This window comes from Hypoxylon trugodes (genome assembly GCF_022578975.1).
Source record: "Hypoxylon trugodes strain CBS 135444 unplaced genomic scaffold F4822scaffold_6, whole genome shotgun sequence".
NCBI classification, from domain to species: Eukaryota; Fungi; Ascomycota; class Sordariomycetes; order Xylariales; family Hypoxylaceae; genus Hypoxylon; species Hypoxylon trugodes.
Window position 1 is genome coordinate 241,631 of NW_026250021.1, and position 21,238 is coordinate 262,868.

Below are 21,238 nucleotides of genomic sequence, written 5' to 3' on the forward strand. Positions count from 1 at the left end.
AATTTGGCCACATTGACACATTACTTATTCACCTACCTATGGCGACTCCCTGGCCCGTAAGCTACTACTAAGGCCTAAGGATTCAGGAACCCGACCTACTTCGCCACTGAACGCTACCCCTTTATTATTAGTGTACTATTCGGAACCCTGAACCATGTTGAATCTCTTTGGGGGTCTTGCGGCACGACATCTACCAACCTAAATATTTTGACGTGCTACAGCAGATGTCAGCATTAAGGGTTTATGTTATGTACATACATACATACACTACATATAATGTAGGTACGGAGTAGGTAGGTAGGGGAGAATATGCCGCGGCGTACCGTCCAAACCTGGAGGTCGTGAAGACCGGGTCGCCCTACCCATCTTAGCGTTTGGTGGCTTCGTTCGATGCGCATTCTTTAACATGGGCTGTAGAAGCTTCTGAAACATTGCCGGCCCAGCTCCCGGCTGGGGATGCCGTCCGATCTTGAAATAAGAAAAACGGATAGCCAGGCCTGGACCTAGCCTGGTTGGCAAGCAGACCCTTAGCTGCCCTTTGCGTCTTTCTGGTTTGATTTTTTCACTACAGATTATGTACTGACTGAATTGCTGAGCTCATTCGGCGAATTCAGATCTTCTCATGGCCACCACACAAATGCAACGGGGGGTACTTAACGCGGTAGCAACACACACGGTACTGTACCTAGGGCATTGCTCACTGACACACACCAAAAAAGTCAAGAACCCAGCCGAGGGAGCATGTTACGCTCGGCAAAAGCTATCCAGGATTATCAGAAAGGAGAAAAAATATAATAAAAAATGTTGGGTTAATTTAACAAGAGTTCTTGTTGTCGGCAGGCCACTCAGTCATCATCCCAAGAGACTTAATTATGGAAGATCCTTTCAGTATACGGGGTCTTAGGGGCCGTACCTATACTTCAACAGCGTTAATTACTAGGTGGCATCGGCCCTCCTAGAAAGCTACTTTAAAGAGGAACGATGCAATTGATGTACCATACTTGGCACTGGCCGGGGATTACATATTTTTGATAGAGAGTGGATCCATTCGCCTTCACCGTCCACGTCCCTCCACTTTGCATGCGAGGGGGCGTAGTTCTTTCGCGCATATCTGCACTTACTGTTCGGCTCTAGAAGCTGCCTGTTAGTCTATCAGTCTGTACCTTTTTTGTCGCCGAGTCGCCGTCCCGGTCTCGTCACCCACTACTGTATGCGCGTGTGTGGCAGTCTTTTTTTCTCTACTGTATGCACTTGGAGGAATCATTTCTACGGACAAGGGTTTGGGCATGGCCCACCACACACACTGTGTCATTTCTCGCCTGCTCGAAAACTCGAGGGGAACCGCAATTAGGTACCACCACCAAGCTCGAGTGGGCTTAAACGCCTATGCCCTGTAGTATCCCTACCTACCTACCAGCCTACCTGTCCCGTTGGACTTCTCCGTTCTATCACTTTTTAGGAGGCAGGCTCGAAAGATATATCATATTGAATTATATATCACACGTGAGGGATAAAGAAGCGCGCAGGCGCGTTATGGTTCTGCGTTCAAGAAGGTCTGGTGCGGGAAGTGCCAGCATCCAGTCCCTCGTCTGCACAGCACAGACTCGCAGACTAACGGCAAGCCCATGTACAATAATACATAAGTCGTTTTTGTGCGGATACAAAAGCTTGAAGTGGCTCCCCCCTGTCGCTCTCTGCTCTGATCGTTGACAACGTTGACAACGCCCCCATGCACACTCGTTGCTGTACCTCGCTGCAAAGTAGTCCTCATGCAGCTGACCCCTGCCACAGCAAGTATGTATACTTTCGTACACTCAGGCATGGTTTCGTCAGCAGAGAAAGCTTTTGGTAGTATGGTGTACCAATAGCCAAGGCGGAGCTGGGTGTTCACCATTTTAATCACGAATTCCCGGTACAAAGTGGCCAAGCTCCGTATACATCCCTCGAGGGTACCTATTTTCTTTATGTTCTACCCTCGAGGGTCGAGTACATATCGTAGTACTATGTAGTACTTACTGGTTGATCCCTAGACCTTTTGGCCCACCATCGTCATTCCCCGTACAGTCACAGTGCCTAATGTTGGTATTTTTTTTTTCACTGGAGCTGTCTGCAGTTATTGGCCGGATCATACCATTTATCGTTTGCCTACCTCAGAATCCCTACTGTGCCATCTGTACTTGGGTCGTACATAGGTATGTATTGCCTAGCTTATGCCTTCCCGTTGGTAATATGATATACCGTAGTGATTCTTCTCCACATCGAACATCCACTCCAAATACATGACTAGTTCCAAAATCGCCTTCTGAACAATCACGACGAGGACGCCGCGTCGTCTTTCCTATCGACTTCCTACTGGCTTTGTCGACGACTTTCAGAAAACCCGGTTACAACCAGGACGGTCTCTACTTCTCTCATACATCTGGCCTATCGATGCTACTGGAAGGTCCCGGAAAGCGGAAAGACCCCCACGAAGCCATCGCCCACCTTGCCAAATCACCCCGTCCTTTCTCTTTCGTCTTCCTGAGTTGGACCTCCTCCCCAGATTTGTAGAGCTTCGAAGCAACACCAGCATACAGACGAACCAGCTCAATTCGTTCAAACAAACCTGGGCAAGCATCTCAGCGGCTGGAGCTACCTTAAACCCCAACAGACTCTTGCTATCTACCTAGAGGCGAATCCGATTAATAGCACCTATCCGGATTCTCAAGCTCCAGGCCCACGAATCTAGGTCCCATTTTACCTGCCAATCATCAAAGTAGAGTAGGGTTGGACGACGGCCTTATAATAACTATACATCCTCTCGGCGAGCCTTCTTTTTCGGAGCGCGATCTAAGAATTCTTGTCCCACTGACGTTTAGTCTGGGTGTGAACTTAAGAGAAGGATTAAGGAATTTGTGGAAGATCACTAGACCTTCGGTACTAACGTCTTAACCAAACACCGGGAAAGCTATTATCGGACACATCAGGTCATCCAGTACCGCTTCCCAAGACGAATATAACATCGCAAAAATAGGCCTCGTCCCATTCGTACCGTCCACCCATCTGCTTTCGCCCTATCCTCCTGGGCTATTCTCCGCGGCCCTAATATTAGGCTACTACCCACCAGTAGTTTTCCTATCGAACCTTTCCGGTTACCGCATTGTGTCTTGTTTGTCGAAGCGGAGTGTCTAAGTATACGAACGAGACAAACCAGAGCCTTGCGCCGAGTTCTAATTCTAATCGTCGAAAGCTGTTAGATTTTCTCTCGTGAAACTGGACCTGAACAGTAGAACGTCGGAAATCGAGCCCGTCCGCGTGGAAACATTATTTTCTTAGCTGATTCACACAGTCATGCGCCTGCTTGTAAATCATCGGGGGTAACGATACGTCGCCACTGTTCATTGCAAGGTTGAAGTGGGATCCTGGTAACTTGGATGGCTAAGGCGAGCTTTTTCGAGGCAGTTTGGATTGCGAAGAGGAATTTCTAAAGGCACGAGAGTCATTCTACTTACTAATCGAACACAGCAAGAGCGTTATTGCATAAAGGCTACTGATTACTAGCGGAATAAGAGCGTGAAGAGTCTGGGGTTTTGTCAAAAGACTGCAATAGAGACTACGGGACTTTACAGTCTCGAGAGGAGGGAAGATCAACACCGATGCAAGAGAAAAAGGCAAGAGGCAAATATTACGGAAATTGCTTTGTAGGGGTGATTTCTCTGCAGTCCTTATTTGGAGTTACACGCTCGCCGATATATTCCTCCAGACTAACAACACTCTGCGTGAAAGCAAGCTTGGAGGATCACTTGGACACGATACCAGTAACTTGTCGCGACTTTGTGGGTGGATAAAATCTGGTCGCGTCAAGATATTCAAAATACAGAGGAAACTAGGCTTCGTCGTCCAAGTAACAGCTCTGCTAAAATACTTAGAGAGGAAATCTCTGGCACAACACGTCGGCGAATCAACACGTAAATGTCAGTCCCCTCTACCTTCTTACCCTTATTTTTCTTGTTCAAATTCCCTAGTTCTCTGGGTGATCTGTATCGATGACTCAGTATCCAGTCTGATTTGACATTGTTCCTTTCTCGTGGCGTTGGAGATACTAACACCAATACGTAGAACGCAAATATCTTCGAAACTCGACCTTTGAAGTATTATTTTTATTTTTATTTTAATTAGGCAAAGTACCATTGCCCTCTAATTCTGAAGATTGAGGTAACGCTTATCTACGACCACTCAAAGCCGACTTCGCGCGATTACGCATGATATATTGCATGACACCGTAAGTGTCCACATAAAACCACCATCGATAAAAATATTACTTTTCTCTTTGAACTTGTCTAATTATTGGCATCAGGGATGGCGTTTCATACACAGCAGGGCGGCCATTGGGTCGGGCACGGACCTGGCTATATGCCAGCCATGAGCCCAGCCATGCCTCCTCTACCAGGTCCTCAAGTTCACCACCAGCCTCACCCACAACCAAGTGGACCTCAACCTCAAAGGTATGTGATCTGGGAAATAAACATACCTGGAGCCAATACTAACTGAATTTTCAGACCGGAAACGTATCGGCTAGAAGTCCTGCAGCAGCCTACTATGGCTAAGGCAGCCAATGGCAAGGACAAAGGTTTGATGCCCTCTTGTTCTGGATTTTCCATAGCATGATACTTACTCTAGTAGATCGAAAACCTGTCGACCCGCCTCCTATCCTACAATTACACGTTCCGAGTGACGAAGACCCCGACGGCGTGTATCGACAAAGTGAGTGGATGTACTATTTCCAAACATTATTTACGATCGCTAAACATACTCCAGGCCCTTATCTCATAGCGGTTGCGTATCTAGAATATGCGCACCCACCAGGTCCGAACGGCCAAGCGTCACCGCCGGCGAATATGATGGCTGGAACAACAGTATCGTCTCTACATCGACTAAAGGATCCCACTAACAAAGAAGGGGCGTTCTTCGTATTTGGAGATTTAACAATCAAGAGTGAGGGAGAATATGTCATTCGTTTCGATTTGTTACAAATGACGATGGATAACCTCGAAGACGGCGAGTTCTGGGTTACAATATGTTCGGTGACAAGCGATCCTTTCAAAGTCCACGCGGGAAGAGCTTTTCCGGGAATGGCGGAATCTACGTTTCTTACGCGATCGTTCAGCGATCAGGGAGTCCGTCTTCGATTACGCAAGGATTCGAGACAGATCGCCAACAAGAAGAAGAATTTGCGCATGACGGATCAAATGGATAAGCAAACAGGGCACAGGCAGGGAAGCACTTCGCAAAATGGCGGTATGCCACAAATCGACGAGCGATCTTACCACGACTACGGAGACGAACCTGTGGCGAAGAGACATCGATCTGAATATTCACTTAATCCAGGAACGCCTACACAAGAAGGAGGTCCAGATATGCGATGGAGCTCCTATCCCGCTCCTCCAGGCCCGACATACAATTCTCAGCAGCTACCATTAGGATCAGTCACTACAGGACCACCGAGCACGGCTGCGACAGTTTCGATGCCTCCCCCGACCGGCCGTATCGATACTCACTTCTCTTCCATGGCCCAAGGGCCCCATGGCTTCGAACGCCAGTCGCCGATAACCCACTCGCCGATTCAGTTCGGAAACGCGAGTGCTCAAAATTCCTCGCATCCTTTTATATTCACAGCAGGTTCTAATACCGGAAATAATCCGCCCTTGAATCTCGCTCCGATTCCACCGCACCCGCAAGCCGCGATGGCCTCACCGATACACAATGTTTCTCCCCGATCCCACGGCCCGTTAAACGGCGCACCACCTTCGGGAACCGCATCACCAGTCGGACCTAATATGTATACTACAGCGCCGCCGACTTCGAATACACATCCGACACACCAATCACCTTATACTAATCAAGGACCCTACCAAAGTATGCAGAACGCTTACGATCACGGAAGTCTCCGAGAGCACGGTTTAGGCACACCGTTGACGGCAACTATGCCATCGGAAAGCCTGAATGGATCATACTCTATCGGAGGTGCGGATACATTCGACCATCACCTTGGCCACATGGTTAATAAGACACAACAAGACCACTAGCAGTGGACGGAGTTGCTCACTCCCATGTTGGGCCTAGGTAATCATTACGGTTGAGAGCATTGCTCGCCGATCTGTTACGAATATTACTTTCTATAACGAGGCGCCATATACCCCTTTTTTCGAGATCAATAAAAACCCTACGCTTTAGAATAATACTTTACAAATTCTTTCACTGGCACCTTATGACGATATCCTTGCAACTACGCAAACAGCCAGTCATCATCGTTCGTTTTATTTTCGAATTCCCAACACGCATCGCCACGGAACATTGCATTCAGGTGGAATTATTCTGGTCCACAGGCAGGCAGGAGGCGTTGGTGCGAGTGTGTGAGTAGGTGCGTATGTGTACGCGGATTGGTACTGTTTTGTTTTGTTTGATTTTATTTCAGGGAAATTGATGCATGGTGAGGGTATTTTTTGACACATACACACGCACACGCACACTGTCGTATTTCAGCCGGTTTATCCTCTTCGGATTTGTATTGGGAAATACGGGATTTCAAAAAAAGCACTTGTCTGAACGATACCCAAATGGAGGCTATTTTGCGTCATTGGTTTTCCCATATTCCCCCTCCGCTGCTCGAGTTTCCCTTTGTTTTTTACTACTACTATAACCACCACTACTACTGTTGTGATGTACGCACGTCAAGGGGTTAATGGATTCGCCCCCCCGGAGAATTTTGATATCACGAGAACCCTTGCCACGAGCACCTTAAGATACCGCTTTAATTGCTAGATTACAATAGACTTAAAAGCATCGCTGCAATGCTTGAGCTGAATTCTGCAATGTGACTTGACTTACTACGAGCTTGGCGCAAAATACTTGAATTTTACTTCATCGGTTCTGACATGTAATTCCGAGTGGCCACTTTAAGTAAATGGTCTTCAACACTTCACCGTCCAAGAATTTATAGTATAGTGAGTTATGTTGTGGACTTGCCGGAGTATCGCGGGCGAAAGGTCTCCGCTTACCAACTCAGGAGGTAGGTGTGATAGAAGTGCATTACAGCTCTAGGGGACGCGTTGCAGATATCAAACCAGGGTATAGTGGTAGGGTATCTAGCTACAGCCTCATACAGACACGTCAACACGGATCAGGATTTCTATCAGAAGATCTAGAAACTCATAGTTGAATTACTACGAGACAGGGTATGTTGTATTTTTCTTGCTAGATATCAGAATGCTCCTAAGTCTGGGGGTCAAGATACCATCAAAGTAAACTAACCAAGCTAACTCTCCCCCGCAAGGGGCGGAACCAGAGTTGTGAAATATCTGGAATGTGTCTACTAAGTACTGCGGTGCAGTGAGGCAAACGAAATCAGCACTATAGAGCGAAGAAGTACTGTACATTACTACAACAAGCGCCCCCAGCCAGTTTTCACAGTCTACCTAGGTACTATGTCTACACAACTACCTACTTTATGTTTCATTGTAAGTCTGCTATGATTCCCTGTAAATCATATGAATAGTTGTAAGCATGACGGTACTGTGTAGCGGAATACGCCGCAACCAGTTGGGAATTCTATCCGCTTATTATTCGTAATATAATCTTCCACTAGCTCTATCAGGGAAACCAAGTTATAATCTAGCCTCAATTTGTACAACAGTTACCTATTCCTGTCCCTACGGCTGAAAATGATCTAAGGTCTAGCGAACATTAGGTAGGTAAGCAGCTACATAAGATGGCTACATGTGGTAATTAATTCACTGCGCCCCTTCAGGTGATGACGTCCTTACGGCCTCTACAATACAGTGATGTTCTTACAGAGGTACATGCCCATATCTGATCATCTCGGAGTTTCTTAGCATAGATATCTTGTCATTGACCTACCGTGGCCTGATGTCCCAATAGCCCTAAGCCTACCTAGGTAGATGCACCCACTGCTGCCACAATCTCACTGTACTTGTCTCTTATAAACATAAGAGTCCTATTTTGTCATCAGTTCATCATATTTATTCGGCTCACCTATCCAATATCGTGATATTTCACGTGTTTGGTGAACCCTGGTATAACAACGGAATTAAGCCACACAGACTGCATTAATCCCCATGTTCCGGGATTCGTTCCCGACGCTACTTATTATTTCTCGGCAAATTTTGTTATTCTCCAACCCCCAATATTCCCAAAGAGCTTCTACCCAAGGCACTGGGGATCGCTCGGCTTCGTGCTTAAGTGTAAAGTGAATGCTCGGTGCCCTTGGTTTCACATTCCCAGGTCCAAGCTAGCGGGCTCTCCCGAGTGAAACAACCTCTGAATATTCGAGAACGCTTAGACATTTTAAGTCGTTAATTGCTCTATTATGTATGGAGAATGAGAGTTATATAGAATAATTGCATTCAATATTAAGCTATAGTTTCTAGTGACACCCACGATGTGTTGAGGATGGCCATGGAATTTCCCTATTATGTAACCTCTCTAAAGTCCCTTACCAGGCCTGCTTCGCAATTACGCGGTCCCCTAATGTAGGTCAACGTATCAACGATTTACTTACATAAGTACTCTTCTGTTATCAAAGTAACATATGCTACATACATATGTAGGTAGACTTAAGCATGGCCAAGTCAATAGTTTGGTGGCAATTCAACTCGGTTGCCAATCAAACCTCCTCAATACTTCGGGCATTCCCACATCTCAACCAAATCTTCTCGTATAAATCTCCCTCAGGTGAGAATCAACACGCGGTATTACGCACTCCACATTTAAAGCGATGTCTACATACTAGGTACTAACATCAATTATGATGTGCTCTAACCGTTGCATCTGGACCCGCGACCTCTACACTATTACACAACTTGCCTATTGAAGTTGCAGATAATCATTGAAACGTGGAGTTCTTCAGAACATACCCCTGCTGCAGTAACCCTGTCGCCTTGCTCGTCCACGCGGAGCCATGATCCATGTTCGTTGCCTAGCTACCCTAGTCATTCTACACAGGTCCCTAGCCACCGAATATGTACATTGCAGAGCTATTGACACGTTTTGGACAGGCCTAAAGGACTGACGAGGGTCATTCCTCGGCCCTAGCCTCCGAAAGAATTCTCCGAGAGTTGCCTCGAATCGCCATTTGCGACGGCCGAATCCGGCATCGCCATCCCTGAAACGAGCCGGGGAGCCGGGGGCGTCACTTCGTTCATATCCCCCATAAGGCAACTTTGCTAGGGACGCATTTAGAAAATGAACGCTAGATCTATGCCGAATGACGCTACCAGTAAGCACGCGTACCTACCAGCAAGTACACATGTACATGGGCAAGACTGGCAAGAGTATGTAGGTAGGTAATTTGCCTCCAAGTTTTTTATCACACCGAGCTGCTTGGCCGTCTTGGCCTACTCGTTGTCTTGCGCGACTTTGAATGGGTTGTATATTGTTCGAGACTTGGCATCAAGATTGGACCAGGTAAGCGCTGTAGTAAATGACATCTCGCTTCAGCACCAACGGGAGCTATTTTCAGAGCGACCTACATATGCAAGCCTGCCCGCAGTCGGCGCGGATGACTTGGGTTGCAGGTTGCCGGACGCGTAGGGGGTTAGAGGGGGTTGCAGAATGAGCACACCCTCAATCCCAAAGCGGTAATAGCAAAGGGCGTCTTTTCCTTGATCTGGACTGGACTATGGGGGTAAATTGACTGCATGCGGAGTACAGGAAAATTCAACCTTCTCTAATTGTTCTTAGGTAGCGAGCATAATAATCTTCCGATCAAAAACAAGGTATATCTCTCAACTAAGTTGGCAGAGATTGTAACAGCGGGATCGAAGTTTATGCCTACCAGTATAAACGGTATTATAGTGGTCTGCCGTTGGTTGAGGCTGTGCTCTGATACCATACGATCGTTTGATCTGTAGGGAGGTAACTAAATTGCTTGATTACGATAATGTTATCTTGTAGTACCTATGTAAGTACATCCTTCCAACGCCTGACTCGTGTCCTCGCCCCTCAGGATTCAGAGTCAGGTGTATATTGTACTGCATCCATGCTCCGAGATGCCCGGCCTGTCCCAATCCGAGAGAAGGATCATAAACTCTTCTAAATTGGCATTCCTACCTGTTCGATGCGAGATTACCAGTGCAAAATTGTACCTGCCGATTCTGATACCTCCGCACATTTCCTGTATGTGGCAGATACAGAATATTACAAGTCGTTTAGTTGAGCTAGGTATCCCATGTGGACGTCGAGATGGCGTAACAAACTGATCGACAAGTGACATCAAATGGTATGTAATAAGTTGTCTACGAAAATGCAGTTCATTCCCAGCCCCCCTGTCCGACTATGTACACAGACTCCTCACCCGAATACTACCTATTCCCCTCACGGACACGAAAAGGCTCGAAAGGGCTGCTGTCAACGCTGCAGGAGACCCCAAATTCGGAGGATTAATAAGAAAAATTCCTTCTGCCATCCCCACCGGAGGCTCTTGATAATTTTCTTGCGGTGAGACACCTAAAGCTGTATTTTTCGTTCCTTTTTTTCCCTATTGAAGTTTTCGAAAAGGCCCCTCACTAGAAAACAAGGACGAAGCCCGATAAGTACACTTTACCCCTTTCCAAGCTTATCTCCGACACTATCCACCATTCCTCTTTAAGCCCAATAGAGCAATAACACACATCTGTTATACCCCCGCATGTCAGGGATTCACGGTACTGCACTGAGAGGGTTACAAGCAGGAAATCAGGGGCCCCGTTGAGATGATCCCATCAAGGTCAAGGGTACAACTTCCGCGAGCCGTTGTTACATCGCGCACACGCCGCAAAAGTAGACTTTTCAAAAGCCAAATCGCGCTCAAAATTCAGAGGATAGTACACATTTATCTAGTCGAAATAGGTACTTGCTAGTAGTCAGAATGCCATACCCAGAACCCTAAGATCGTTCAAGGGCTAGACTACGTCTTCCAAGGCTTTCAATGTGCTGTCGACCCTGACGTATGTAACATGCTTCTCGGTCTGACGATGCTCATTAACCACCGTTGATTTTAACCCCTGTCGGGTTTACAAGCGAAGATCTGGCAATAGTCTTGGCAACAGAGGAACCTTCCCAGCCTCCTCTGTCCAGGTATGTTATATCGCTTTCATCATTCATCTCCGTCCAAGCCACAAATCGCAACATTGGAATTACCCTCGCTATTCCGCATTCTAACTAACCTCTCAACAAAGTGGTAATTTGGGTTAACTTTATGAATCCACATCGTCGTCAAGTAATTTGCTATCGTTGCACTCGCGAAGGTCTCTTCGCCATCCTGTGCCTCTTTTCACCGTACGCAATTGCTTACTCCATGTACTAGTACTCAATACTACGAGCAGGTTCTGGAACTTAATCTCCCGAAACCCATACAGAATAGAGTCCCGTCCTGCTTGAATATCACCATAATGATACGCAGTTCCTAGCGTCGAGCTAGGAGTATGATGGCCTAGACCTGGATACCGAGTTCCGCCGAGCACGGCCTATCGACGTTCCGGGTTGAAGCCTCTCCTTCCTATCTATCTTTGTTTTTTTCCTCGTGTACGTGCGTTACCTACTCGCTTCTCAGGTCACAGTCACAGAGTACGACCCTGCGTTCGCCTTTGACGTGTAAAGAAATCCTCGCTAAGCTGGAAGAAGCTTGTCCTACACCCCTGTTTTGAGGATGCACAGGCGACGGCACCAAGATCATGATCTACTCGGGAGCGAGAGAAACCCTGGGAAACCAAGGCCGCCGAACCGACAGTTGGCTTCTCGAGCCGTTGAACCCGTGGCGTAGTAATTACATAGAGCCAGCCTAGCCCAGCCTAGCCAGCTTCTGTAACGGTTGGATCTGGAGAGAGACCAGATGAGGAGACCCCCGTTGTAGCCGCTTTTTAAATTAATTCTCCGGCGCACCTGAGATGTGTTGCATGGATGGGCGAGGTTCTGCCTGGTTGGCCTATTTACCTAACCTACGGCAGTTGCTTCCCGGCAGCGAACATGCGACTCTTATTATGCTCGTTATAGTGTAATACATCGCTACGACATCGTATATTAGGTATAGTGTAGCAGGATGTAGGTACCCGTACGATGCCATGATATTCTGTACCATAGAACCTCCTCGCTAGTATACAAGGTGCTCGTTACACGGCTTACGGTAATATCGCAGTAAGTACGGTAGTTAGCTACTGTCATCTGACTCTTCTTGAAAACTCCGTTCGTATCACGAAATCTTGATCCTTCGGAGTTTACGAATGCTGATTGGAGAGCAGATACTCGTCAGCTTTCTTAATCATTCCCCCCTGGTGTCCTACCTAGACGGCTTTTAGCAAGGATTTTCCTACGCATAAGCCTGTGGATGGGGAGCATCACCTTCTACAGGTGTACAGCAGTCTTTGGTTCGTGATCATCGTTCTAGAGAACGAATTATGCACTGTACTCTTATCAGGGTACGCGTCTAGGTTGTGGCTTTCCGCTCCAATAGGCTATGCGTATTCAACTTGTATCTCCAGGCATGAAGGTGTCGTATGGTATGTACCTGTCTAATTCTAGAACTAGAGTGGCTACCCCTATGGCCGATGCTATTCCCCGCCTTAGTGACTTGGTACCCGTATACCTAATGGGAGAGAAAGAAGCCGTACCGACTGTTAGAATCACAAGTACCTATTACAACGGCCTGCACACTGTATTGGTCTCTATGTGCCGCACTAAGCGAAAGGTTCTCACACATCAGAACCTAATCGTTCCGTACCATGCCTTCTAAAACGGTGAGCCGTTGGCGTAAATCCAGGTACTCCATATTACGGTTCCAAAGTGTACCTAGGTATATATTCAGTAGCATAGAATGTCTATAGAACGAAAAGCGTACGACCTCACTATTACGAGCGAACCTATAAGCGACCCGATGGTTAAAAGCGGTTTGCATGAGTATAACTCATCCATTTCTCCCTTACTAAGTAGTTATCGACATCTATCAGAAGCTTTCACCACTACCCGTACACTTACCTAATTTAGCTTGCAAGCACATCCTGGTAGAACCAAGATACTAGGCCTAGGCATTACTACCTAGGTAGATAAGTGCAATGAGTTCTATTCTCTACCTTAGTGATACACTAATTATTTTGCGCTGTTTACAACGGGGTGGTTTATGTGTGTATATCTTCTGAAAAACGACAATAACCCCCATATTATGAGACAGGAGCGAAGATAATGCGTCATCTGCAAATCATGATTTAGTATGCGTTATAATTCACCTTGTTGCTTGGTTCCAGCCCTAGTATGTCGTCTGTTTCAGCGTCGATTCCATTTGATTATTTTGTTCTTACCTGGTCTCGTTCCATACTTGGATGATATATGGTTGAATTATATACTCCTAACATCAAGTATCTAGGCATGTCAGGAGGTTATACAGTGGAGTTCTAGGTAGGCATGAACTACCTGGATAATTCATCGTAAACCTCGTTATCAAACCCTTCTAAGGCTGGTGTATGACATTTCTAAGGGGTTTCCTTTCTGTATTATGCCGGAAACTATAGAGCATTCCCGACTATGCCAGCATTTCCAAGGTACACTACACCCCCCAAGTAGGTAAATAGAGAACTAAGCAAGGATCATGCAAGCAGCCCAGATAACAATTGTATCTGGGTAAGGCGGTTGTTCCTGAAACGGATCTGCCTGGTTCTGGGCTCATTGATTTTCTCCTAAGTTCGCGGAACATCCGTAGAAAATCCTGCGCTAATACACCGGAGAAGCTTCAGAATTCATCGGATGTATCCGAAAAACAACAGAACCGGCAATTCTCTACGATTTCCAGGTGAAAAGTACCTAGGATACACATTCCATCTCCCCATTGCGTGCTTGTATCGTAAATCTGCTGAGTATCTACGCAGATTCCCATCAACGACAACCAAGTTGTGGAATAGATGTTTAGAACATCTTTGTCTCCCATTATCTTCAATACAGAAATTGAAAACATGTTTCGGAGTTACTCCGATACTCTCCTCACGGAGTCGAAGTCCGTCGGATAACTTCCGAAATCGCTTACATAATCGAGAATTTAGGGGTTCACCAAACGCCACATTCTCGCGAGCACAGTCTAGGTACATACTAAATCACAATAGAACACATTGATTTCTCGCAAAAGCTTTCTTTCTATGTGCGTATACTTCCTAAGGTCTACTGACCACATCATATACGCGACGCACAAGATCTACGTGCGCCTACCTTAGATAGATAGGGAACCCCTGTGACGCGTATGCTCTAACAACCGGGTTCCCTTAGTCCAGACTCACTCGGTATGCCCGTCCAAGTCTATACGCAACATTTGTTTCTTATAATATGGGTGCCAAGAGAGGAAAAAGAAGACCCCGTGAAATCTATCCTTATTCCTGCTTCGGTGCCATCCTTTGCTCACACATTTAGTAGGTATTCTACGAAAACTCCACATGACGAGTGCCTTACGTTCCAATCCCTAGTCGCACAGGGCCCAGCATACACAAAACAAACTCGAAATAGCCGCTCGTTGACCACTCACGCGAAATAACTCTTCCAGAGGACTCCTTCTAGATCCTCGAGCTGTTCGTGGGTGAAATACTATTTAGAATATTAGCATGCTATCCGACAATACTCCAAAATGGGTGCAAATTACCTTTTGATCAACTCCCCAGCTATCTTGTCTTGTCTTTTTGAATTCGGAAAGAATTCCTTTTGTTGCCTTGCCAACGATACCCGGATCGCTAGCTGCACGCCTCGCAAGCAAGGCAAGAACCTCCGGCATCCAACTTGGCGGCGGAGTCGCATATGGGAATGCCTCGATTAAGGATCCAAGTCCCAGAACGGCAGCATGTCTCTTCACTACCTGTTGGGTGACGTTAACCGGCGTTTCGGTACCGGGTTTTTTCTTCCTTGGCATCGGATTATCTGCTAGCTGCTTCTCGAAACGCGACTTCAGGGTCTTAATGAAGGGGTTTCGGATTGTGGCAGGCGAGCATCTGATCATGCCTGCCAGTGTCGAGGCGGCCACCGTTCGGACTTCAAGTTGAGGGTCGGCTAGCATGTCACCCACGCAATTAAAGAGCAATTTGCGTTGTGACGCATCCATGAGGAAAAGTCGGCGGAAGTAGATTACTTGCATATTGACGAGCGCCCTTAGACGTTGGTGCCAGCTTGTAGCGGTTGTTCCAAGACGGATCAATGCCGCTATGAATGGCGCGTCCTCGCCAGTCCTGAAAGGGATATTGGGTAAATGACGGTAAACATGGTAGGCTAACCGCATCAATTCAGGATCCTCCTTGACATCCATCATGTGCAATAGTTGGTCAATGATTGGATCCGGGAAGAAAGGAATGAGTTGAATACATTCCTGCGAGGATAGAGTATTATCTAGCCATATTAACACAGTTTTTGACCCAGACGTATAGGGAGATGGAGTTTGTTGACCAGGCGCTCGTTCGTGGCGCCATGTTTCGAGACGAGCGAATACGTCGCGAATAGTTGCAGCGAATTCATCAGTTGGCTGGTATGGTCGAATACCAATATTAGAATCTGTTTTGTTTTGCTCTAGCAGAGCACCGACATTCTCGAATGATTCGTGGTACCGGGTTCTGTAGATAGTAGCAATGACACGGCCGATAGATTCACGAACAGCTTTATAAGGGTGATCAATGTGCGCTAAGAAATCTTGTAGAATTGGCTTCTCATGACGATAATGCCAGCCACAACCATTAATAAAATACTCAAGAAGTTGTACTTTTGAGGACTCCTTGAAGGCAGCATTAGAATTCATGTCCAAGCGGAATGAGCTTAAACGGTTAACAAGCTCGGGAGCACGACGGGGATCCTTTGTGTCAATGATGAAGTGAAGACATGTAACCCAGTAGGCGAGGTTGTCAGGGGTCAGATTGTCTGCTATGATATCGAGCATCATCGGCTGTGCAAAGCTCCACACCTCTTCTTTCATGTGGACGGGATCGTATGCCGTCCCAACCATCAAGGCGCCCAGAATTTCGGCCGTAGCGCGATGCTGATGTTTATCACTTCCATCCCCATATACTTCGGCAACAAGCGCTTTGACGTCCTCAAATTTGAGTTCCGTTTGCCCATAGATCATAAGGTCAAAAATATGCATGAGGAATACAACATTCGTAGCCCGGAATCTATCTGACGAAGAGTCACGCGGTTCTTGCTTCAAATAATCGAAGCATTTGGAGAGCCACTCCTTCGTGATCAATTTGCCAATTTGTTCTCTCGCAGCCTTTTCAACTTCGTCGTAAGAGTCAAATTTTTCTGGCCTTGCTTTAAAAGCATTGAATTGTTTACCCCAGACCAACCAACCTGGGTGATCTGTGTCGACGAAGTATTCGGAACTTTCCGGATGCTTGAAGCTATCTAGGAATGTCTCTGTAAATTCGGCGTCGCCTTTCGGAACTGGAATCACAAGTTTATTGAGGTCTTTTTCTTTTTCCTCGAGATAGTTTCGGTAACTGTGTCCATAGACGGCACGCTGATCGACGGCGGTGAAAATGCTCGAGAAGGCATTAAGATAGTTAGATCTTAGACCGGGGTGGGGATCATTTGTACCCTTGACGATAAGCTCAATGAACTCCGGAGGCGCAATGCTTTCAAAGCGTAGACACAAATTAGTTGTGAAAATAGCACAGCGACTTGCTGTCTTCCAGTGAGACTCCTTGGAAAGCTCTGCCAGCTCTAGACCTAGAGCGGCCTTTTTCTCTTCCACCTTCTTCCTACGTTCAACTATAAAGTCGTGTCTTGATTCAATGGCTCTTGAACAATCGTCGTCCGGCTTGATCAAATTAACTACTTGCTCATCTGTCAACACCATCAATTCAAACCGTTTGCCGAATTCGATAAGCGGATAGATGGCAGTAGCACCTAGGTTTTGGATTGAGGTTTTGTCGACATTGGCAGTCTGGATATACAACCGCATTAAGTCAGGAGCGAATCTCCAGTCTCTCATCAATGTTCTAAGAAGACTTGTAAAGAGTAAAGTGAACATCGCGCCTTTAATTCGGTCGTGATCGGTTTCCTCGAGGGCCTTGCGGAATCTTTCCAGGATAACGGGGATGACAAGTGGGCGGCCACCTATTAATGCTTTCAGTGACGCGTCTTGGGCACCTTGTGCTATTCGTCGCACATCTGCGTACGACGAGACGGACGATTCTGCGAGGTCAAGCAACAAGCGCTTGTCTAGTTCACTCTTCCTCCGAACTGATGCATTATGCTTCACTCGTTGTAATTGGTAGGCATCAGCTCGTTTGATAAGAAGAGGCCGAGGGTATGGCTTTCGTAGACCGCTAATCTTGAAGGGAGCGATATCTGCTCTGTAGAGCCGAACGAGACGATCCAGTGGATGGGCCGACCGCTCAAATCCTACATCCGTAATCCAGGTACGATACGTATTATACAACGCGGTAAAACAAGCAACATCATCCTCTTGGTTGGCATTGAGGAAGGAATGGGTTCGGGAGAGTAATTTTCCAATATCCTCTCGGAGGTTATGGATTCGATTGAAAAGTTGGCTGCCATGCGTGAGTAGATAACCGCTTGGGTACTTGAATTGCGGTTTCGTCTCGTCATCTTCCCCTACTTCAGCTAACGGGTTTTCGCTATCATCGTCATCAACATCGTCCATAATTTCGTCTTCCTGCTCGCCTACTTTGCCGTTGCCATTAACATGTCCATTTGACTCTCCGGACGCTTGTTTAGGATCAAACAGAGCAGCAAGACCAGAGATAACCAGTCGCAGTTGAGTGAGCTGACGAGAGACCTCATCCGACCATTCTTTGTTCTTCCCCTTGCGGCTAACAGGGGGGTTGTCACTCATGAAAGATTCGAGTCTCTCCATAGCCCCCCCAGCTTGGGACTCAAATAATTCAACTGCGAATTGGATTTCCTCCTGTAAAGGTCGGTGCCATCGGATAGTCAGATCTGCTGGCGTCGTAGTTTTCCCCCAGTCATCAACATCAAGACCACGCTCTATAACATCGGGTTCGTAGAGAGAAGTATCTATTGGGTACGTATGCGTGAGGTTGAGCAGTAGATGGTGTATATAATTGCTGATATGGATGGTGGGAAGACCCTTGCACTTTTCTTGCATGTATTCCGCGATCTCGAAGAGATCCTTTTTGTACTTGAGCACCTCGCTTCCAACGTGAACGACACACATGCTCAGGATGCTAACGTGCCAGACTAGAGCTCTATCCCGGGGGAGAACTTCAGTACCGCTACTCCGATCGGATGCGGCACCGTTGTAATCAATCTCGTTGCGGATGTTGACAATCAGCATGGGAATGAATACCTTGAGAGTTTTCTCAGGATTCACTTTGCAAAGTGCGTTGCATATCCAAGCCATAGCATCACGAGCTTGGTGAACGACATGGCTTGAGACAAAGGTGGAGAGCTTCTCTAGGGCAATGTCAAATAGTTCCGGCGATAGGGAGGCAAACATCGGGGTCAATGCAGCTGGTAGAGTGTTGATGATATTATCCTCGGGGGATCCCGATCGTACTTGTGCAGCATCTGGAAGGTTTTCCAATAACGTAAAGACCTTCCCTAGAAGCGCGATGATGAATTCGCCGAAGCCAGCCGTCGACGAACGAACTATGTCCGCTTCGTCCTCATCAGTCAATTCATTTTTATAATCGATCTTGACGTCTTGACCCTCGCGTTCCATACGCTCCATTTCACCCTGCACCCACTGCATAGCAAGGCTAGTATCATGGATCTTGTTGTTTTCCTTTGCTAAAGTCACAAATGGAATACTGTACGCAACACTTTGTATGAAGTTCAATGTATACTGTGTCTTGTTAAGATCATTAGCATCAATACCAGGTAAAGCTAATGCTAATAGAGCAGTGATGTGACATCTAAAGCCCTTCTGGCGCGACATGATATTGGCGATCATGTTTAAGCCACAGAGACTAGAGGTAGTCCGATGCACTTCGACCAACCCTTGCAAACTTGGGTAGAATCTCTGGAGTGCGCCAGGTAGCATCATATCGGGTTCAAGGTACGTAAGGTTTTGGAGAGCGTTGAAGTACAAGCTGGTAATGGAGGAACTTTTACCGAAAAGCCCCATAAAGGTGACTTCTCGCAAACTTAAGACGAATCTACGCTTCAGAGCATCATTGATTCTTCGTTCGGTGGGCGTATCCTGCTCTTCATTCTGTTCCCTGTTCCAACGAGACACAAACAGCTCACTGAGGTAGTAAGTCAGCTGCGCAAGCATCTTAGTCCACGAACCTTGGTTTGATGGGTGGAAGAATGTGTCAACCGATTCCATCAACCCTTCCAGACTATCCAAGATAGAGTTTTCCTTGTCTAGGCAATGAGGTGACAGAGAAGATATAACCCAGCGAGCAATAATATAGGCTATTGGATGTTTCTTCTTGTCTTTCTCGAGAAAGATGCCCATTCCAGCCGAGTAGTCGAGAGATGCGTATGGCGAATTTGCCTGTCCGACGGGAATCTCGGTTAGGCGGAGGATGGAAGTAAAGATTAGGTCGGACTGCTCCCGCGTGAAAATGCCATGCTCGCCGAAGAGGATATGGCGACATGTTAGGTAATCTCTGGCTAGTCTAGAGAACATGTCGATGAAAGCGTTGTCCACAACCTTGGATCGCGTCATCAACGACCAAAGATGGAAAAAGGTAGGTATAAAGTCTGACGGTTGAGACTGTGGCTCGGTGGGGGGAGCTGGAGTGGTAGGCATGAGGATATTCAAAATACCGATGACTATGTAGGCATTTTGGATATCCGATGTGCTGAAATAAGGCAGGATCTCTTCCAGTATTGCTCTTCGCTCCCTGGGATCGAAGTATAGCTGTGAGTAGAGGCATAACTTCCGTAAATGCTTAGCACCTCTTCTTCGAGAAGAGTGATGTGCAGCAGCTTCTCCTGGCAGAACTAAAGCTTTTAACTCCTTCCAAAGCGGCCTCCAGTCGAGAACCAAATCGTCTTCGGGCTTAAGAGCTTGTTTCCTCCTAATCAACGTAACTACCATTTTTGAAAACCGATCGGCTGAATTATTATCGAGACCGGGCGCGAGAGAGAGGTGGAAATATAGCTTGACGAGCCTCGCGCGGAGCTCGCGAGGCATATCGAACTTCAAAGACAGCCATCCTTGGAGCTGGCGCGTCCAATGGAGAGCGCCAGGGGAGAAATCCTCAGCTTTTACAGCTATATAAAGCTGTTTCAATATTCCTTGCAGGGCAGCATCGCGATCGGAATCGTCTTCGACGGGGTAGGGGAGCAGTTGGAAATATGCAAAGGTTCGTGGTCGGTATCGTTTAGAATCGTCGATATCAGCTGAGGTAGAAGGTGGCAAGCCGGGTGAAGTCGCGCGAGAAATAGTATCGCCGGCAATAAAGGTATTCAGAAATTGCGAGGGATCAAGTACCTCATCCATGATTTGGGAGATGTCGGTTATCGTATGTCGTTTTCTGGTAATTATTTTTTTTTTCTTGCTCGGACCTGTAATATCAAATTTGGGTCTGGGTCTGTTCTCTAGAATGGGGATATCCTTGGAGGGGGGTATCGTTGTAATGTGATCCCTGCTTTATTGTTTCCTTTCTTTGGGACCTATCGATACCAGGCTTGGGCTTGGCTTTGCGATATGTCTCTTTCTCTTTTTCTGTGTATATTTCCTATATTACACAACTGCATACGCACACTTAGTGAAAATGGTTGTCAGTGTGCTGTTGCAATAGTGCTATTTGTTGGTGGCGTTGGTCTCGTGCTGCAACTAGGAGTCGGGCGCGCGCTGACATGTCGCAGCTCTCGGAGCTTCTGTAAGCTTGCTACTAATTGGGTTTGGGTTCCTCTAAACGGCGAATGATCTACCTGTAAAAAAAGGAATCAAGAAGAACAAGTCGAGCCCCCTAGCACAATGTACGACAAGTTTGCTGGCCTCGTTGCCAGCACGGGATCCGAATTATCTCGGTGACCAAACAAAAAGGAAACAAGGAGGAAAATAAGAAAAAAGGAATCGAGGGTTACCTGACGGAAAGCGAAGCATAGGCTGGCTTAAAACCCGTCGATAATACTATTGTAAGAGAAAATAAACGGTTGATGAAGTAGAGTGGGAGGATGTAGTATGCAGGTAAGTCTGGAAAGTATGTAATAATTATTATTTGGGTGCTGATGGTTCAGAGTGGGGAATATGCTAAGGCAACTGAAAGTCGAACTCAATTCGTCAAGTTATAACTTCTGCTGCGCCTAC

General features: G+C 46.7%; 2 protein-coding genes across 2 annotated transcripts; one reads left to right on the plus strand and one right to left on the minus strand.

The window, feature by feature from the left end:
• The first annotated feature begins 4,118 nt into the window (after positions 1 to 4,118).
• On the plus strand, positions 4,119 to 6,266 carry F4822DRAFT_275948 (velvet factor-domain-containing protein). The gene is made up of 5 exons (XM_051454793.1): positions 4,119 to 4,261; positions 4,337 to 4,484; positions 4,539 to 4,609; positions 4,663 to 4,743; positions 4,798 to 6,266. The coding sequence occupies exons 2-5, from the start codon at positions 4,339 to 4,341 to the stop codon at positions 6,063 to 6,065; spliced, it is 1,566 nt and encodes a 521-aa protein (XP_051312952.1). The 5' UTR covers positions 4,119 to 4,261; positions 4,337 to 4,338; the 3' UTR covers positions 6,066 to 6,266.
• An 8,263-nt stretch (positions 6,267 to 14,529) lies between these two features.
• F4822DRAFT_429941 (uncharacterized protein) lies at positions 14,530 to 20,425 on the minus strand (the record flags this gene model as incomplete). Its single annotated transcript, XM_051461185.1, has 2 exons — positions 14,530 to 14,592; positions 14,648 to 20,425. 2 exons carry the CDS (start codon positions 20,423 to 20,425, stop codon positions 14,530 to 14,532), a joined length of 5,841 nt encoding a protein of 1,946 aa, XP_051312953.1.
• Between the last annotated feature and the right edge of the window lie 813 nt (positions 20,426 to 21,238).

Bases quoted from the DNA above. Each gene is read 5' to 3' on its own strand.
- F4822DRAFT_275948 (XM_051454793.1), top strand. From the start codon at position 4,339: ATGGCGTTTCATACACAGCAGGGCGGCCATTGGGTCGGGCACGGACCT. The intron at 4,485-4,538 runs GTATGTGATCTG...CTGAATTTTCAG, and splicing joins AGTGGACCTCAACCTCAAAG to ACCGGAAACGTATCGGCTAG. The intron at 4,610-4,662 runs GTTTGATGCCCT...TTACTCTAGTAG, and splicing joins AGCCAATGGCAAGGACAAAG to ATCGAAAACCTGTCGACCCG.